This window comes from Triturus cristatus, chromosome 9 (assembly GCF_964204655.1).
Source record: "Triturus cristatus chromosome 9, aTriCri1.1, whole genome shotgun sequence".
In the NCBI taxonomy this organism is placed as follows: Eukaryota; Metazoa; Chordata; class Amphibia; order Caudata; family Salamandridae; genus Triturus; species Triturus cristatus.
This window is the reverse complement of record NC_140592.1, coordinates 70,701,790-70,720,273: the sequence shown is the minus strand read 5'-3', so window position 1 is coordinate 70,720,273 and position 18,484 is coordinate 70,701,790. Positions and strand designations below refer to the sequence as shown.

Below are 18,484 nucleotides of genomic sequence, written 5' to 3'. Positions count from 1 at the left end.
CACCATGCGACTCTGGGCAATAGCTCGCTTAATCTTCCCAACGGCCCCCAGCGCCGAGATACCCCTTCGGGGGTGATTCGTGTGCTATACAAGTACTGGATTTACATTTAGTGTCATTGTATGTAAATTGGCTGTATGTGGATATGCTGAGAATCTGACCTGGATAGAACGCTAGACAGGCCTGTGTTAAGTAATACCACCAGGGTAGGTACCACATCTTGCTTAATTCACAAAGGTCAGTATGAGCAGAAGGAAATTCCTGGTGGAGAAATAAACCAGACTGAAGGCACAAGTGTTCTATAAAAACTTGCTGTATTGCACTAGTGAGTCAATTGTCCACAAATAAAACAGTCCACCAGATTCATGGTAATCATATTGCTCGAGTGTACATATTGAGATGGATCTGTTGTGAAGGACCAAAAAATAATAATTAATGAAAGTGTCCAACTTGTAATTGTCCAGCTAGTTTTATTGGTTCAGCAAGAAATCAAAATGACGGTGGTTCCCTTAACCTATCCCAGGCACCAAACAGCAAGGCGTCCATCGCACGTCAACAAGGGTAGTGAAGCACAAGAGATAGTTGTCTTTTCAGACCGGAGTGGCCTGAAACACTGCTGCAGCTACCACAACCACATGCCTACATTAGAGGACAGACATGGAGGCAACAATAACATCTGCATGGTTTCCATTCTGGAACGGGTCATTGGGAGGAAGAATCCTTTGGGTTGATGTGCACGTGGTGCATGTTGGGTTCAGTCTTCTCTCCCCAGTTAAACATTCTAGTACCCTTTAAACACTAGTCTCTCTTTCCATCCGCCTGCTCTCGTGAAATGTCATGGTGGCTGCAAGTGTGAGGTATGAGCAGAGCTGTGGAGCAGCTGCCAATGGTCTCCACTGGCACAATGAAGCATTTGGTGGTACCCAAGGCTGAGGGCTTCCATTCTCTGCTTTTGTCCTTATTTTGTTTTCTAAATACCGATGATGGCTTGAAGGTTACATAGTAACCGCACAGATGGAAGAAAACTCAAGTTCTTGTTTTTCGTGATGGAAGAACAGACCACGAGGGGCAAGTCCATGCAATGCTTTGCTAGTGCGGTCCTTCCAGAGATAGGTGAAGATGTCTCCGGTGGCAAGGCAGGAGTCCTCCTAACAATCTTGGAGCAGTTCAGCATTGATTCTTGAGGAAAGTTTCAGCCAAACTAAAGAAACTTACTTAGTTACAGTTCATAAACAGGCTGTCTAAGCTGGAGAAAGGTACAGAATTTAAGAAAGTCAGCAATAAATAAATAAATATTACCCTGGGTTATTTGAGATTCTAAATAAAACATATCCACCATTTACAAAAAAGATAAGGCACTCCCACACACATTTTTGTACACAATCAGATAGTTGGCGTACTGAAACATTTTTTGCCAACCAGGGACATGACCGTACGCCAACTCAGTCATGAAGGCCCAGCATCAGCTAGCATAACACCCCTAAGATGCAGAAGTAGAGAGCAAGGGGACTGCTTGGAATATCTTTCCCTGACAACACATTCACTACTAATCGCGGCTGCGATACAAATTATTTCTATGGAGTTTCTTGCGGGCAGTGCAAGCCATTAAGTACCAATGCATTTACAATATTCCATTTTTGTTGCTTGTTTTAGGGAAAAATTTGACAAACAGTTACCGACGGGTGGGAGGCTCAGCATATATACATTTGTGTCCTTAATGAAGATGGTTGTCTTTGTGCCTCTAAATACGTTCTTGGCTGCTTCAAGGCACCTGTGTATGTCCATAGGCGGCACAGAGACAGCACTAGAGATGGAAGGAATGACTGACACAGGACACACAGGGGCAGTTGACGCTTTCTCACAGTACCTTTGGGTTGCTCTAAAGTTTGAGACTGCACGTCTGCGACAGTGCGTCGTACCAACCCCCATCGCTTCCATCCATGGTCCATGTGCCGCTTGTTGCTACATTTTAGTGATATTCATATTGGCCTGTTGGGAAATACACCAAAACAACCAATTTATCATCCGACCACCGATACTTTGTCCATGTTACATCCTACTGAGTAAAAATTCAGTACGGTAAGTCTTTGACAGCAACCGTCTGCATGGGTCTGCTGACATATAGGAAGCAATATCAAAGACTACTGCTGAACAGCTGAGTTCATATTCGGCTAATAACTTTGTACAGCAAGATATAAAAAATGCCACACGTTCTTGCATAATGCACCAGTCCACTGGTTCTCTCAAGATGGTCGTCAAACATTTGACGCAGAAGATACAATTAAATTACGTTTTATGGTAAGCATTCTCCAACTTCTACAAATTCTAATTACCATTTCTCGAACCACGGGTCGCACTATCACCTCTGAATTGCAAAAAATCCAAATCTGGACTGAAAATTCATCTGCAACTCACCTCTGAACCATAGTGGCACTTTTAATTTGCGAGTTGGGGGAGATTATTAGACACAAAGGTGCCTTGCTGCACAGCCTCCAGCCACTGGCCGCATCACCAGCCACAGAAAACACATACAAACCCAGGGCAGAGGTTCTCTCTCAGAAAATGGAATTATCCAGGAAAAAAAGAGGCCACTATCCTTTTGTAATAACTGGCATTCCTGAAGGGGTAAATGCCCCATACATCTGTTGGCATTTGTATAGCACCTTGTACTCTCGACAAGGCCCTAAATCTGTTTTCAGAAGCCAGTTAAGCGGTTATTCCATTCCTTGTGCTCTGCTGATAGTGACTTTGCAGTTTTGCCCATGTGGGAAGAGTTTTTGTGTCCAGGGTGTGGTAGAGCCGAAAATAACTGCTCTCTACAAATTGCAAGCGCCTGGATACCCTATCGGGTGATTAGCCGCACTTTATAAATCCTGATTGATTGCATCAAAGTCAATGCCTCATTCAGGAAAGACTTTGTCAGTGTCCAGCTGGAACAAACATTGGCAAAGCCAATAGGTGTAGTTTGCATTGTGAGCACTGATCAAAACAAAATAACAGCCTGCAGTGAAAGAAATATATGTGTTTTATGTATGCAATACATCTATGAGTTAAAGAATTTGTGTAATTACTCAGTATACTTTTGTGAAATAAAATAGCCTCTGATGCACTGCAACATAGGCACTCCACAGGAGGTGGAATAATACACCAGTAAAAGGCATAAGACGAGAGAGTTGTTTCTCTGGGTGGAGCTAAAGAATTTTGTTTGTATATGTTCAAGAATTGGTAACAGCGGGTAGAGCAGACAGTTAAGCTGTCAAGTCAGCCCTAAAAAATAATTAGGCACTTTCTGCCGGCCCTCTGTAGAAAAAGCAGTTGCTTAACCACAAACTTCAAGCCACCTATCAATAGTCTTCGACTGAAAGGTGGGCCCAGTTGCAGCTGGTTTTTGAGCCAACTCATATTATTTTACCTTTGCATTGCAGCATTTGGGACCTGGGTCATTCATAACTTTTACAGTCTCCATTCATGTAGACGTGGTTTACTGCATTGGCTAAACATGGCTTCTCTCCAATCCTGCTGTGAACCATATGAGAAGCCACCACAATCCGCTATTTCAAGGATGAACTTCTGGACTCCATGGACCTAGGATCCCCCATACTGTGTCTATTGGGTGAATTTGCATTTACAACTTTGGAAAATACAATACTGCTAATACAGACAAAATTGGGTAAAAGCCTTGAACAAGCTTAAGACGGTTTTACCTCTTATTTTCAAGGAAGCCTGAGGCAAAGGTGGTGAGATCCTTCCTATCACTGACAGCCAGGACTGCCACATTTCCTACAGAGTAGACCTACCCCTGTTGAGCTCAAACTCTGCTATGAAATATGACCTTTCTAGCTGCATCCGGGTTCACCCAGAGTAAACTGGGTGACATGTTTGGAATTGGTCAGCTATTTAGAAAGATTGTTTCCTGCCTGAAATAGACCTGCTCAGTGCTTAATTTGAGCCGATGCTATCCGGTGCTCAGCACCGGCACTTAATTGGTTTCCAGTGCTCGGCAGCGGCACCTAATTGTCAACACCATACTTAGAACAGTCCACCACATGGTGGCGCTGCTCATCTAATTTAGCAGAACAACGGTAGTTTAGGACTATACATTAAAAATTGCTGATACCTGCCTCTCCAGCCATTCCTTTATCTTTGGGGACCTGGAATAATCTGAACTGTCGCATTTACATGCAAAAGAGAGGGTTAGTAGTTGTTTTGGCAGCGATGACAGGGGCGAAGGGTGGTGCAAACTGCAGTGGCCACCCGGTCAGAGGCCTGGGACTTAATATTTTACAAATCAAGCACTGCTGCTCATGTAAAACACTAACAAGATGGAGGTTCCTGTGAAGAGCAGAACTGCAAGAGAGGTCTGGTCATTCGGCCACTCTGGCACTTTATCAGTAGGAAGCTCACTGAGCAGGACTCGCAACGATGCCTCGATTACCCTATTCTGCTCATGGTCTCCAGTATCGTGGAGCCGAGTTGAACATTTCTGTCGGGGCTGATTTTGGTTTCCATTCTGTCTCTGCAGGTCAAGTCCATTTAACTGTGTCTTGGAAAGACAAGGACATACCTCCATTTCCTGGAGTTGCGTCTGGACTGCGTCAGTGGGTGTGTTGTTAAAAACGTGTCTTGATGATGCTACCAGATGTGAGTCCTAAAAAACCCTAGAGACTTACCTTTCCTAATCGGGCAGCTATAACTTCCCAAAAAACATTTGAGCCCTGAAATGCATGTGATGAAAGCCACACGCGTGATCTGCTATGTTGCTTCTTATGCCTTCTAGCTGTTTTAGCAGACGAATAGCTAGAGATTTCAATATCCGGGCTATATTTATCTATCAAAATGCTTTCCTGGGAAAGCAAAAGTGATGTCACTTTCGTACCTTACTTTGTTGAAAAATGAAACATGGTGAAGGAGTGGAGAAAAGATAACATACAGGGCCGAGACATTCAAGGATGATGATATTTCAACCAATGACCTTGATTTTAACATCTTGATCCTTTTTGTGCATACTTTATCCATCCAGAGAGGAGATAGGCTTCTAAAGTAGAGATATAAGTGCAAATAAAGGAAAAAATTAAATCATATATACAGATACATTTTCAATTCCCATCCTGTACCAATCTGTATGTCTGCATAGTGAGATGCTGCTTTGGTTGCATATGTACATCCATGGAACTTGGTGCATTCCCACATTAACAACATTTTGTAAAACACTGGGAATGCGTAAGAATCCTACGTCTCCCCAAGGGAGGCGTAGGAATGGTGCAACAAGCAGAAATAGTTTTATTTCTCCTAGTTTTTTTCTCTTTCTATGCGTGCTGCATTCTGCAGGACATATAGAAAGAGGAAAATGCCATTAATGATTGTTTTTTGTGCAGGAAGGTGTTCCTTCCTGCTCAAAAACAATCATCCCCACAGTTCTGGCCCCCTTACAAAATGACTCAAGGGTGCCTGCACTGGTGCATGGCAGCCAATTGTGCGCCAGTGCAGCGGAAAGCACAGGGATATGTCATATTGTTGTTAATGACACATCCCTGTGCTTTGAAAATGACGCCGCAGTGAACAGCTAAATGGCTTGTGGTGCCGCGCTGCATAATTGTAAATGAGGCCCCTAGGCTTGCAACAGGAGATCTACATGCCCTAATAGGGACTAAATAGTGTCTTCACCCATGTCATGCAGAGGAATCTACAGTTTCATTATTCAACATCATGATGTCGCTGAGCAACTATTCCAAACTTCTCAACACGTTCAGTATTTGCTCAAATGCTTGCACCCCCACTGACTGTTGACTTTGCAGCGCTATGCTTTAACGATGACATCACACAGTGGTATCATCGTTCATTGATGTGGGAAATGGAAGAGAGACTCTAACCAGCCAGCGGGTTGCATGGAAACACAGTTCAAACGAAGATTGCCCTCCTCTACTTAAAACCCATTTCAGCGTATATGTATGTAGGAAGGCTTAGAATAGTTGAACAACAAGTAATCCATCTTGTATAAATTAAAAACTCTCCTTTGGTAAAAGAGGCTGACATTTTGGAAGTATTCTGCTGTCATGTCATCTGTAGTCCTGGTTGTTATGGAAGAAGAAGGGAACTTTACAATGTCCTGGGTTCCTGTAAGATGAAGAACATAGTTTGCGTCTTGCGCCAGAGTCTCATATTTGCCAATTACATCATAGTGAATGATGCAAGGGTGGCACAGTGAATGGACCCGCTCCCAGTGCTCATTGAATGGCTCTTCATGCTGTGTTCGGGGGTCCACCAAGTAATAGAGAAACTCCTCAAACCGGACATCATCCCCGTTCTCCAAGGCTTCATCGGTTGGGTCTCTCCTGTGGCGCTGGATGATTTTGGTTCCGTATCGCTTATGGAAGGCAGTGTTATAGCTCCTGGTAAATTTATTCCTGTAGGCTGAGACAAGGCGCTCAAATGGCTCACGCACAAAGATAAACTTGAGGTAGTTCCTTAAGCGATAGTTGATCTCTGGAGTGCTGAATTCGGAAAGTGTCCGAAGGTTTGAGGGGATGTGAGCCTCATTGGCAGGGATTTTTAGAGGGTCCCTGTATTTCCCCGGATTGGTAAGGACCATCATGACACGCTTCCAGTTCGTGCAGGCCACCTTGGGTACATAACAATAAAGCAACCCATGGTTGTCATCCACAACTAGGTGCTTCAAGTCGTCCGGTGTCAGGACACGGCGTTTACGTGTATACATCTTGCAGACACTGTCCAGCAGGTCTCGCCGCTTTTGGTGAGTTGCCTGAATGGTCGATTGTTCGAACTAAAGAAAAAAGAACAAACAGACAGATAATAAATCATTATTGCCAGAAAAATACATTTAAAAGAAATTCTCACTTGTGATATTTTATGTGATTGTACTACGGAATATTGAGCACAGGAATATCACGATATGATATCATGGACAAAAGGCAAAATATGAAAAGATATGTGCATATAGAGGATGTGTAGATTTACTATTTTTAACTCCACTTTAACGCACCTTGAAGATATACATATATACTATGAAGGTACATATATGTGGAGTTAGGTATACAAACATATTTGTCATCACTGGTAGCACACGTCCTAGGGGTCTTAAAGGAGCGCAAGAGCATAAAGTAAGTGTCATATGTACTTTCTATTGGTTCCCTCCTTTGCCCTGGCACATGTCTCTTAGCTGCATATATGAACCTATTTCTTGGCCAGCGATGGAAAAAGGGGTCTAATCCAGTGGGCGTCAAAGAGTGAGCAACGTCACTTTTTCTACACCTGGCGTTTTGCTAAGGGCCTAGTATGGATTCATCATCAGCAGATGTCCACTGCTGAGGGTCCAAATGAGCCAACTTCATCTAGGGTAGTAGAGGTAAAGAGGGAACAGGGAATACATGGTGGGTGGATGAACATGCATACAATAACCATGTTGGTGCAGTTTCAATAGACTGGATGAAACCTGTGAGTTAAAACAGGTATAACACTTCAACAAATTTAACATGTTCATGCAATACAGTGCTTTCGAGATCCAGTAGTCCACACTCGCATGATCACAAACATTGCCCAACAAACGTCAATTTAATAGAAGGCCAATATGAGCTGATACTGAAGGAATATAGAGGGTTAAAAAGAATCGGGGGCAAGAACAAGTGGAGACACAATTAAACTAAGTCAGCATACTAAATGTATAATTATGATATCCTAGTAAACTTATAAAGGAGAGGTAAGAGATGGGAAGACACCACCATCACGATGAACAACATTTTGATATGAGTGATGTCAAAGAGAAGCAGAGATAATGGAGAATACAGCCACAAAAAGCACTGTCGTCCAGAGCGACCGGTCCATATGAGATTTTCAGAATTATCATTCAAGATAAAAATCTACTTATAATGAATTTGAGTGGAATTTATTTGGATAGACAGTGGTTTTACTGAAAATCTGGCATGAATCCAGACGTCAAGGACCTACATTGGACACTCAACTTACACCAACCTACAACAAGAGAGGGCTCCCAGAAGATGTTTGATTAGACTGACATTGCCATTTTGAGTGGCACTGACTATATTTCATAGGCACTCATGGACAGTCCTTGCTACACAAACTGAGGTTCTCACTATAACCAAGGAATATGAAAATTAAACTTCCATTTAGAACTGGTCTATATGCATGTAAGTCATGAAAATTATGGAAGTTGTGACTGCCCACCTTGATTTAGCCCTGGGAAGATCATTAACAGCTTCCTGTGTTTTGGGTTAATATTCTCATCGTTTGCTCAGATGCTAAACACTGACCACTACTACCCAGGGGCATATGTACAAGGGAAGTGGCAGAGAGCAGCGTTAGCCTTCCTGGCTTAACGCCTCTCTCTGCCACTTCAGAAAATGCAGGGATGCCCCATATTGACAAGAATATGGTGCAGCCCTGCGTTTCCCCCTACGCTGGCGCTACACTTAGCAGCCTAGCGCTAACTCAGGCACCATTGCACCATAGTGCAAGGGTGTCTGCGTGCAGGGGAATATTGTTTATGTCCCCTTTCTGCACGTAAACAATCTTTAAATGCTGTTTTGTAACTTCTATGTGTGCTAATGCAGCACACACAGAAGTTGCAAAACTGCATATTTTTTTTAATTATTGTTTATTTGCAGGAAGGGGGACCTTCCTGTACATGAAAAATCATTGGCCTTTTGCTGTTTTCATCTGTGCTGCACAACACGGCACACATGAAAACAGCAAAAACCAGGAGAAATTAAAATATTCTTGTTGTTGTGCCGGGTTAAGACAAGGTTTTCCCTGGTATTAATTCTGGCGCTGCCTCCTATTTACGCCTCCCTTGTAAATAGGAGGCAGCGTCAGAATCAATGGGAGTTGAAGTGGACCGCCCACAGCAACACCCATTGCCCTCCCCTTTCACGCTTAAGCATAGCGTGAATGGGGGCCTTATTTACAAGGCTGCGTTAGGCCACGTTAAGTGGCTTAATGGTGCCTTGTAAATAAGGCGAAGCCCCTATCGCAAAGGAACGTGGCAAAATGTGACCTTCCTGTGGCGATAGGGCCTTGCACATATGCCCCCAAGTTCCACCAAACATTACAACGCCCTGTTGGGTTGCTGCAAGAGAGAAGAAAAAGCATCACCACTTACAAAAAGTGACTTGTGCAAATAACTTTTTTATTTCTTCAATGTAAGTCAGTATAGTTTGGTCAATTAAATTGGCATAGAGGCCTTTGTGATAAAAAAAACTAATTTTATTCCCCTAAATACTAGTTTGTCTCACTCATGAGCACAAAAACATCTTCCAGGCAGTGCTGTAAAAATAATTCTCTCATTCAGTCATCAGGGTACAAAAACATTTTGAGTCCTTGGAGGTTTTCTAGGACATTTTCGACTTAAATGTGAGCAGCTTCAAACACACTGCAACATATATCAAAAGATGGCAACCAGCCACATGTAACAAACCCTTCTGCTTCAAGCCTGTTGTCAGAGATATCGACTAGAAACATGACATGAAGGCAGGTACACATAGGCAAGCTACATATATGTTCTTTAATTGTCTGTATATATATATATATATTACCTACTGGCGGTCGCCAGTAGGTAGTTATAGTTAGGACCCCTTTTCCATAGGAAATCCTCAACATTCTATTTTGAATAACTTTGGCGCCGGTCGATGAATCCTCGCGAATTTCTCAAAATAGGTGGGGCGCTCCGCTCCGCTCCTACCCTGAAAGTCTCGGGGGGATTCGTCAAGCGGGGGCTGAGATAAAAGGGGGGTCCCAAAACGCGTTTTTCCCATGCATTTTTCCATAGGACCTTTAGAACGAGCTACAGCCCGAACGGCTGAACAGAATTACTAGAAATTTGGCAGAGAGGTAGTCCCTAGGTCAAGGAAGTGCCTTTTGTAGGTTTGGTGTAAATCTGTTCAGTAGATTCTGAGAAAATAGCCTTTAAATCAATATATATATCTGAGCCCGCTTACGGTACGCTTACCGTACGCTTACCGTAAGCGTACGGTGGCGTGCGCGAGCGCGATTCTGATTGGCTCTTAGATCTTAGTAAACATTCGAATCGGCCGAAACCAGGAAGCGGCGTCCGCCGTTTTGTCTCTCGCACTGAGTGTTGTTTATCAAACATGATGGCCAAAAACATGTTACTGGGCTGTTATGACAACTCCCTCCCACATAGTCATGTTGAGGGAGTCCCCAAACATCCCCCAAGAGCAAAAACGGTTTTATTTTTTTTTCGGCAATTTCGCCGAGTACGCTTACCGTACGCTTACCGTAAGCGTACGGTAAAAAAAAAAAAAAAAAAAACACTATCCACACTTACCCCACCCCCTGTGCTTTTGGTGGCCGTAGGCCACCAAATGTACAGGGCTTATTAATAGGTAAAAAAAACTAAATTTTGGCAACATGAAATTATAAAATCGAAATAAAAAAAACACTATCCACGTTGACCCCACCCCCTGTGCTTTTGGTGGCCGAAGGCCACCAAATGCACAGGGCTTATTAAAGTTGATAAAAACCGTGCACGGAACGAACTGCGTTAAGTGGGCGCGCACGCCTCGAATGGCGTAAAGTAACTTAGCATTTAAAAAACCGTACAAATTCACTGAAAAAACCATAGGTTTCACACACGTTATAGTTAGGAATTAGCATTTAAAAAACCTTGCAAATTCACTGAAAAAACCATAGGTTTCACACATGTTATAGTTAGCGGAAATTTTACTGATAAAAAACCAGTGAAATTGCCCCGTTATAGTTAGTGCTGGCAACTATAACTCACGCGACCGCAATCTTCTGCTGATGACATATGTGTCTTTATGAAAAAAAAATATTTGTAATATATGTATAGCTAAAAATGTATGGAAGAAGACATGGGCAAATAAGTGTCTAAATACAGTATTAGCATCAGCAGAGGATTGCGGTCGCGTGAGTTATAGTTGCCAGCACTAACTATAACGGGGCAATTTCACTGGTTTTTTATCAGTAAAATTTCCGCTAACTATAACATGTGTGAAACCTATGGTTTTTTCAGTGAATATATATATATATATATATATATATATATATATATATATATATATATATATATATTCACTTAAAAAAACATAGGTTTCACACATGTTATAGTTAGCTTGACATTTCCCTCGTAAAAAAACAATGAAATTCCCCCGTTATAGTTAGTGCAGGCAACTATAACTCACGCGACCGCAATCCTCTGCTGATGACGTCAGATATTACATCACTGTATTTAGACACCTATTTACCCAGTCAGTCAAAAGTCTTTAATCGGTTTAAGTGCAAACCATAAAAGCATACTACAATAAATAAGCTTAAAAATACAGATTTCATTTTAAATGATCACTACAGCTAAAAAACACATTAACACAAATTAATAACGTAAAACAACGTGTCCAATTTAAAACATTAAAGAGGATACAGTTCATTTCCTCAAAGAGCGAATTACAACGGTTAAAAAGTTCGCAATATTAAAAGTTTCCCAAACATTATTTAACATCTGAAGGTAAAGAAGAGCAGGTCTCACTTGAACAAAGCCTTTGTTTCTTAATATAGGGAGTAAAAAGCGTTTCCTTATGTCAATAAAGTGCTCACAGAAGAAGAAAAATTGTGTCATATCCTGTGGGGAAAAATTGTCACAGGAACAAGGGCCAAGGTCCACAGCCCTTTTCCAACCCTTCCTATCTCCAAACAGGAGATGTAATTGGTTTAGTCTGAATCTAGTCAGAAGGAAACGGTGATTTGCATTTGTGACAAATCCTAAATATGGTTCCATGGATGGTGTTGTTTTACAAAGCTGGTGAGCCCTAACGGTGCCCTTAACCAACTCGTTCCCTTCCCTATCCATGGTAGATATGTGCATAAATGTTTCTTTGCACCATTTTATGTCACCTTTTACTAGGGCATCTGGGTACTGATATAATTCAGGTCTACCTAGCTTTTTAGCCAGGTTCTGAATATATTTCAGCCAGGGTATACGCGACCCATAATCTAGCAATGTACAATCTTTCATAATTGTACGATTCAGCTGTAGATCCGGGTTAAGCCAAATGCTAATCCATTTCAATAATGGGGCCAGGGCAATGCTATCTTCTAAAAAACCGATTCCGAGTTCCTGATGGACATTATAGTTAGCAGTTGAGATCGGGACTGAAAGGAGGTTTTTTAAGAACCTATCCTCGACAATATGAATGCTTTTGACATTTTTGATGCCCCAAATCTCAGCTCCATACAATGCCAAGGAGAGACACTTAGCTTTATAAACTTGAATAAGGGCCCTCATTGGTCTGGCGCCTAGCTTTCTGGCAAAGCCCAGAACACCCACAGTTGCTCTAGATATAACAATCTTTTTTGCTATTATTTGGGTTACCCAGGAACCTTGGTCGTCAAAAAGAACACCCAAATAAGGAAATGAAGATACCCTGGATAATTGGTGACCCCCACATTTAAAGGTTTTAGACTTAGCAGATTTTGGACCAATGACCATAACATGCGATTTAGCAAAATTGACAGTTAAATCCAGAGCCTTCATAAAACCTGCAAATGAATCAAGCAGTAACTGAAGGCCCACTCCCGTTCTTGCGACTAGGGCGGCGTCATCGGCATATAAAAGTGCAGGGATTAAACATTTCCCTGCACAAGGGATATCGTTACATGAGGCGATTAGGGCATTGTCTAATTCATTTATGTAAAGTGTAAAAAGCAGAGGTGCCAAAATGCACCCTTGTCTAACACCATTTGATATGGGTATGTCTTTTGTACAATTTCCCATTTGATCATACCGAACTGTAGCCGATAACTCTCTATGTAGATCAGCTAAGAAGTAGACGATGTCTTTGTCTACTCCATGGGATAGGAGCAGGGACCATAGTTTTGACCTATTTACACGGTCAAAGGCCGATGACAGATCCATAAAGGCTACCAATAAGGTTCCCTTCTTGGCCACCGTGTATTTGCCAATTAATAGTTGTAAGTTTAAACATTGATCTATGGTGCCCATCCCTTTTCTAAATCCGTACTGGACCTTAGAGAGTGTTCCTGTTTCCTCTAGCCAACCAGTCAGTTGGGCAAGGACAACCCTCCCCAGTACTTTCACGGATGAATCTATTAAGGAGATTGGACGGTAACAGCTCGGGTCACCTCTATCACCCTTTTTAAAAATAGGTATGATGACAGATTTCGCCCAAGTCGACGGTAGGCCCAGTTGACAAGCATTTACGAAGACGTTAAATAGGATTTTGGACCAAGTTTTTATATCTGATTTAAAAAGGTCTGCCGGGACTCCATCAGGTCCCGGCGCCTTATTACTTGTCATTTGCATGATGGCATTTGTGACCTCTAGTTCTGTGAAGGACAGGGTATAATTCTCTGAGTTAAGTGAAGACATCACCCTAGGGCCATCTCCATCATACACCTGTTTGAAATGGCTAAACCACTTTTCTTCTTGGATACCGCAGTCAAGCTCATTATTACTTTTACCATTAAAAAAAGGCTTGTTTACGATAGTCCAAAATTTGGCACTATTTTTGATAACATCGATGGATAAAAGTTCATTCCATGCCTCTTCCCTAATTTCATTTTTACGCTTATTCTGTGCCTTTTTATAGGCTTTCCTGAATACAGCGATTTCTGCTCTGTCTGGTGGAACAGCTTTCAGAGCTCTCATTAGCTTCCGTTGGGCTGATGAGCAGCTGTGATCAAACCATTTCTCCCCGTTCGTAGGTTTGGCCTTACATGCCTTTTTAAGATCACTGTTTACCTGAGAACAAATTTTACCATAAGCTGTCAGGACCGCTTCACCAAAAATCCCATCTTGCAAGCACATATGCATTTCATCCCCAACCGTTCCCAACAGATTCTCATTAAAGTCCTTTGGTACCACTTGACACCATTTCAGGCGACGTGTTTGGTCAGTTGGCCTTATGTCCAGAGTTCTGACAGTGGGATTGTCAGATTCTCTTTTCCTAAAATCGTCAGTCAGGATTATCTGGACAGGATTATGGTCACTGTAAATAGACCAATTTACCTTGTATCAACTTACATTATCTGCTAGGGTTGTGCTGACAAAAATGTAATCAATGGTGGAGCCCAAGCTGCTTCCTTTATAGGTTGGGATATCATTTGGATGATTAACGGGGTGAACCAAGGCATTGCCAGCAAGGAGCTCATCTAGATACATACCCTGTGGTGTATGTTCGAAATGCGTATTTCCTTGGTTTGATGGACCTAAACTGTCCCATACAAAACAGTTGCTAAAACAACAATGAACATTAAAATCACCAAGCACTATAACCGAATAGGGATTCTTGTTATTTTCATTATACATTTGCATTTACCCATGTCTTCTTCCATTAATCTTTAGCTATACATATATTACAAATATTTATTTTTCAGAAAGACACATATTTAATCAGTGATGTAATATCTGACGTCATCAGCAGAGGATTGCGGTCGCGTGAGTTATAGTTGCCTGCACTAACTATAACGGGGGAATTTCATTGTTTTTTTACGAGGGAAATGTCCAGCTAACTATAACATGTGTGAAACCTATGGTTTTTTAAGTGAATATATATATATATATATATCCAACCACACGTGGGTCAGCACTGGATCCTGTGGGAATATATACATATATATGTATATATTCCCACAGGATCCAGTGCTGACCCACATGTGGTCCCACGAGAGTACTGCGGGGACCCTAAAAAATATTTAAAAGAGAAAAAGAATTGAAAATGTGGGCTAAGGATCCGTGAGGGGTTGGCTGCTCAAAGGGAGGTGTCTGGCCCTTGGGGTTAGTTGTGCAACCCTATGTCCCGCACGACCATACATTGTGTGCAGGAGTGGGTGGTTTCCTGCTCATGAGGTATTGATTGAAGGTTCAACCCTTTACTGCACACAGTCAACAGGTATGCACAGTGAAGGAGTTGGGAAAATATGAACAAAAAACCCCAGAATTTCACTGAAAAACCCTAAGGTTAAAATTACGTTGTAGCTAGGTAAGGTAACCATATCTTACTGTACGTTAGACAACCCCCTCAGAAATTCACTGAAAATACACAAAGGTTAAAGTGATGTTATATTTAGGTCTGTTAATAATGTCTTACTTTACATTTTTTTTTAAAACCTCAGAAATGTACTGAAAAAACAAAAAGGTTCAAGTGATGCTATAGTTAGGTAAGGTACTAAGATTTTAGTATATATTAAAAAACCTAGAAATTCACTAAAAAGACAAAGGTTAAAGTGATGGTATGGTTTGGCCTTGTAATAATATAACAACTCCTGTTTAAAAACAAAAAAAACCCACTGAAATTCACCAGTTATAGTTTACTGGGCTAACTACAACTTGCGTCCATACCACGCACTACTTATGACCTCAGATACTACATCAGTCATGACCTGTACTATGACATCATTGATGACATCTCCAATGAGATCAAGTGGCTTGAGAATCAAATTAAAGGCAATCTGTACCATTGCAAAAAAAACTGGATACGGAAATGAACCACAATATATGTACAGAAACTGTCTCTCTTACGCCCTGCTAAGATCCCACCTACTTCGAGGTGTCAGTAAAATATTGATTAATACATCCCATTAAGATTCAGCATTTCGAAAAGACGCCCTAAACACACCCCTTCCAAATACCTAATGGGTATGCATTCACAATTTCAAATTGCGATTCGGTAGCATGTTACCAAATCGCAATTTGGGATTCGTACATACCAAAAGGCTTTTTTGTGTTCACAAATGGGCCGACCCCAAAATAGTTTCATATACATGGACCATGGTGTGCATAGGGCTCACATGCCACATCCTGTCGGATTCCTACAAACCTCAAACAATGCTCACAGATATTCTAAGGCAAACCACAACACTCCAAAGTGACCATAAGTCCATTGAGATGATTCTTCTAGTTACCTTTATGTTTGTCATTTGGACACAACTAAAACACTCGAGGCATAGTTTGCTTTTAACACAGAAGAGCTAGGTAGAGCAGGTAGAGCCTGACTTTCTTCAGGGTAAGGGTACAAGAATGTTTATGGAGCTAGGATGTAACCTGGGTTCCTGGTAAATTTTGGAATGTAATGTGGACAAGTAAAACAAACTATGCTGTGAGCCTCCCAAGCAATTCCAGCTTTGTGTATGTTTGTAATATTCTAATACTATAACGCCCTAGTCGTATAAGGTTCTCAAGCATGGTCCAACAAAGCCTAGGACTGGTATCTCCAAAGCCTTGACGGAGCATTTCCGAAAAACTTGAATTATATGCTTTTTGGGGAGACAGTCAGCTACGGGTGTTCTTTAGCTGGCAGTGAGATGGTTAAACCCCTCCCTCTCAAACTACTCTAGCAGCTGCACCGGTAACATACTAAGACTGCATTAACAGCTACCTAAATCCAGCAGAATGCAGAGAGTGGTTAAAACCAACACAGACTCTGTAATCACATTACTGAAGGAAAGTAAGTGTGATATCTTTCCAAGTAATCAAAAGTGATATATGGCTGACCTAACTGTAGATGCCACCTGGGGCCTGTGGATAGAACGCTGTTGATAACATCCTGCAGACCCTTTCATCTCATTACATTGGACTCTCATAAGGAATGGATTTGATTTCCTGGATGACAACAGTATGAATCACTGGCGAAAACTGATGGGTCCCTCTGACTGCAGATGGCGGATGCGCGATGCAACAAATTGGCTGCTACGGTGGAACGAAGCAGAGTCTGGAGACATGCTGAATATATCAGACAAACCACGATATAGCGGGATTGATTTCCAACATACGCTGAAACAAAAATGAACACAGCAGCACACAACTTCAAATGTCAGAGTGGCTTCACTGCACTGTGAATAGGTCTGGTGTTGGCTGCCGACCTTTTGTCTTTGCCAATGCTTATTATTTTTTTATGAAGATACACCTACTGTCCACTGGCAGTATTGAGGGAGTTGCTGGTCTCTGGTTTAAGGGAAATAAGCATTGTCAAATGTGAATATATAACCAAAGGCTCAAGTGATGTTATAATTGAGTATCTTAACACAAGTTAAAAACACACCCCAGAAATTTGCTGACAAAGAAAAATTAAGTTAAACTGAGATGCAGTTATGTGTTGACATAAGAACTAACATTTAGAAAACAAAATCGCACTTGTGTTCCTCCACCACCCCCTTTTCTTCGCCCCCACTTGGCAGATCAACACGAAACTTTACATGAAGGAGCCAAAGTGTATGTCCTTTTTATAGAATGTTTCAAGCACATTTGTCAAACAGATGCAAAGTTATTAAGAAAACAAAAAATCCTTTCCTTTGACAAGTTAGCAACGTTTGAATAATGCTACAGGAGACCTATAGATGAAAAGAGCTGACTGAAAGCCCATATACATAAGTATTTAGGGAAAGCCCCTATACATTAGTATTTAGAGTATGCACATTTTTATTAAAAACCATTGGCTAACGCCCGACCTAAAAACTGTTCTCTTTGCAACATCTGTATTCACATCTGTTCTCTAAACGTCAGATACGCAATATCCTTGTTAGTTTCCCTTCTCTGTTCAACAGATGGACATTGCATCTGTGAACTGCCTCGTGTAATGCACCTTTTACAGGAATTCTGGATTTTTGTGATGTTTTTGAATAATTTAATTATCAGCATTCAATAGTAATACAGAAACATTTCGAAATATATTCTAAATTAAATGTGACCGACCTGCAGAACAAACAAAAAATCACCACAAAATAACTTTACTTCAAAAAATGTATAATTAAATGAATTAACTAATGTATCAAACTGAGTGAAAAGGACACTTCAACTTCCACCATTCATGTGCGGATATACTGGCGTAGCCACGCCTCTTACTTTGTTATTGTTTACTGTATAAGATGGTTTTATGAGGGAACCCTCCTGTGCCATCAAACAGTGATGAGTAAGCTGACCCAGTTTTACAAATATTACCAATCATACATTTGGATTGAAAGGGAAACTCCTGGAAAAGAACAATAATACCTCCACACACAGGTATGAAGTCGCGGGGGGCAGGACAGGTAAACCTGGCCTGTATTATCCATGAAACCCATGCAAAGCCTGACTTTTGCTATCCCTTAATCTCCTGAAAGCCTTAACAAAGTCCTTTAATCCTATAAATATAGGCCCAGTATCCCAGACTCAGTGCTTCCCAAAACAGCACACAACTTATTTTCCTCGTCTCTTATCCCTCCCATCCTTGTCTGCCCTGACCTCATTACCTGCCCTCTGCCCCCCCACACCCACACTCTGCCCTACCATTGCCTGTCCCAACCAGCATGACCTGACCTGGTCTGCTGATTATCGCTCCCACATCTGTATTGACAAACTTTTCTTCATCCTCCCAACCGTACGTTCCCTAATTTTACTTTTTTCAATCTCGTCTATCCCGAATGTCTGCATGTAGTCTCCCACCCTTGCACGCTTGTCTTTTTATCGTCCCTGCACCCCAGCTT

At 41.6% G+C, this 18,484-nt stretch overlaps 1 protein-coding gene across 1 annotated transcript in view; it reads right to left on the bottom strand.

Moving 5' to 3' along the window:
* Window positions 1-293: 293 nt before the first annotated feature.
* LOC146797411 (carbohydrate sulfotransferase 11-like) overlaps window positions 294-18,484 on the bottom strand; it is a 208,568-nt gene continuing 190,377 nt past the window's right edge. Inside the window, exon 3 of the mRNA XM_085624420.1 lies at window positions 294-6,779. Within this exon, the coding sequence (XP_085480546.1) occupies window positions 5,934-6,779 (846 nt within the window). The 3' untranslated portion in view covers window positions 294-5,933. The remainder of the gene's footprint in view (window positions 6,780-18,484) is intronic.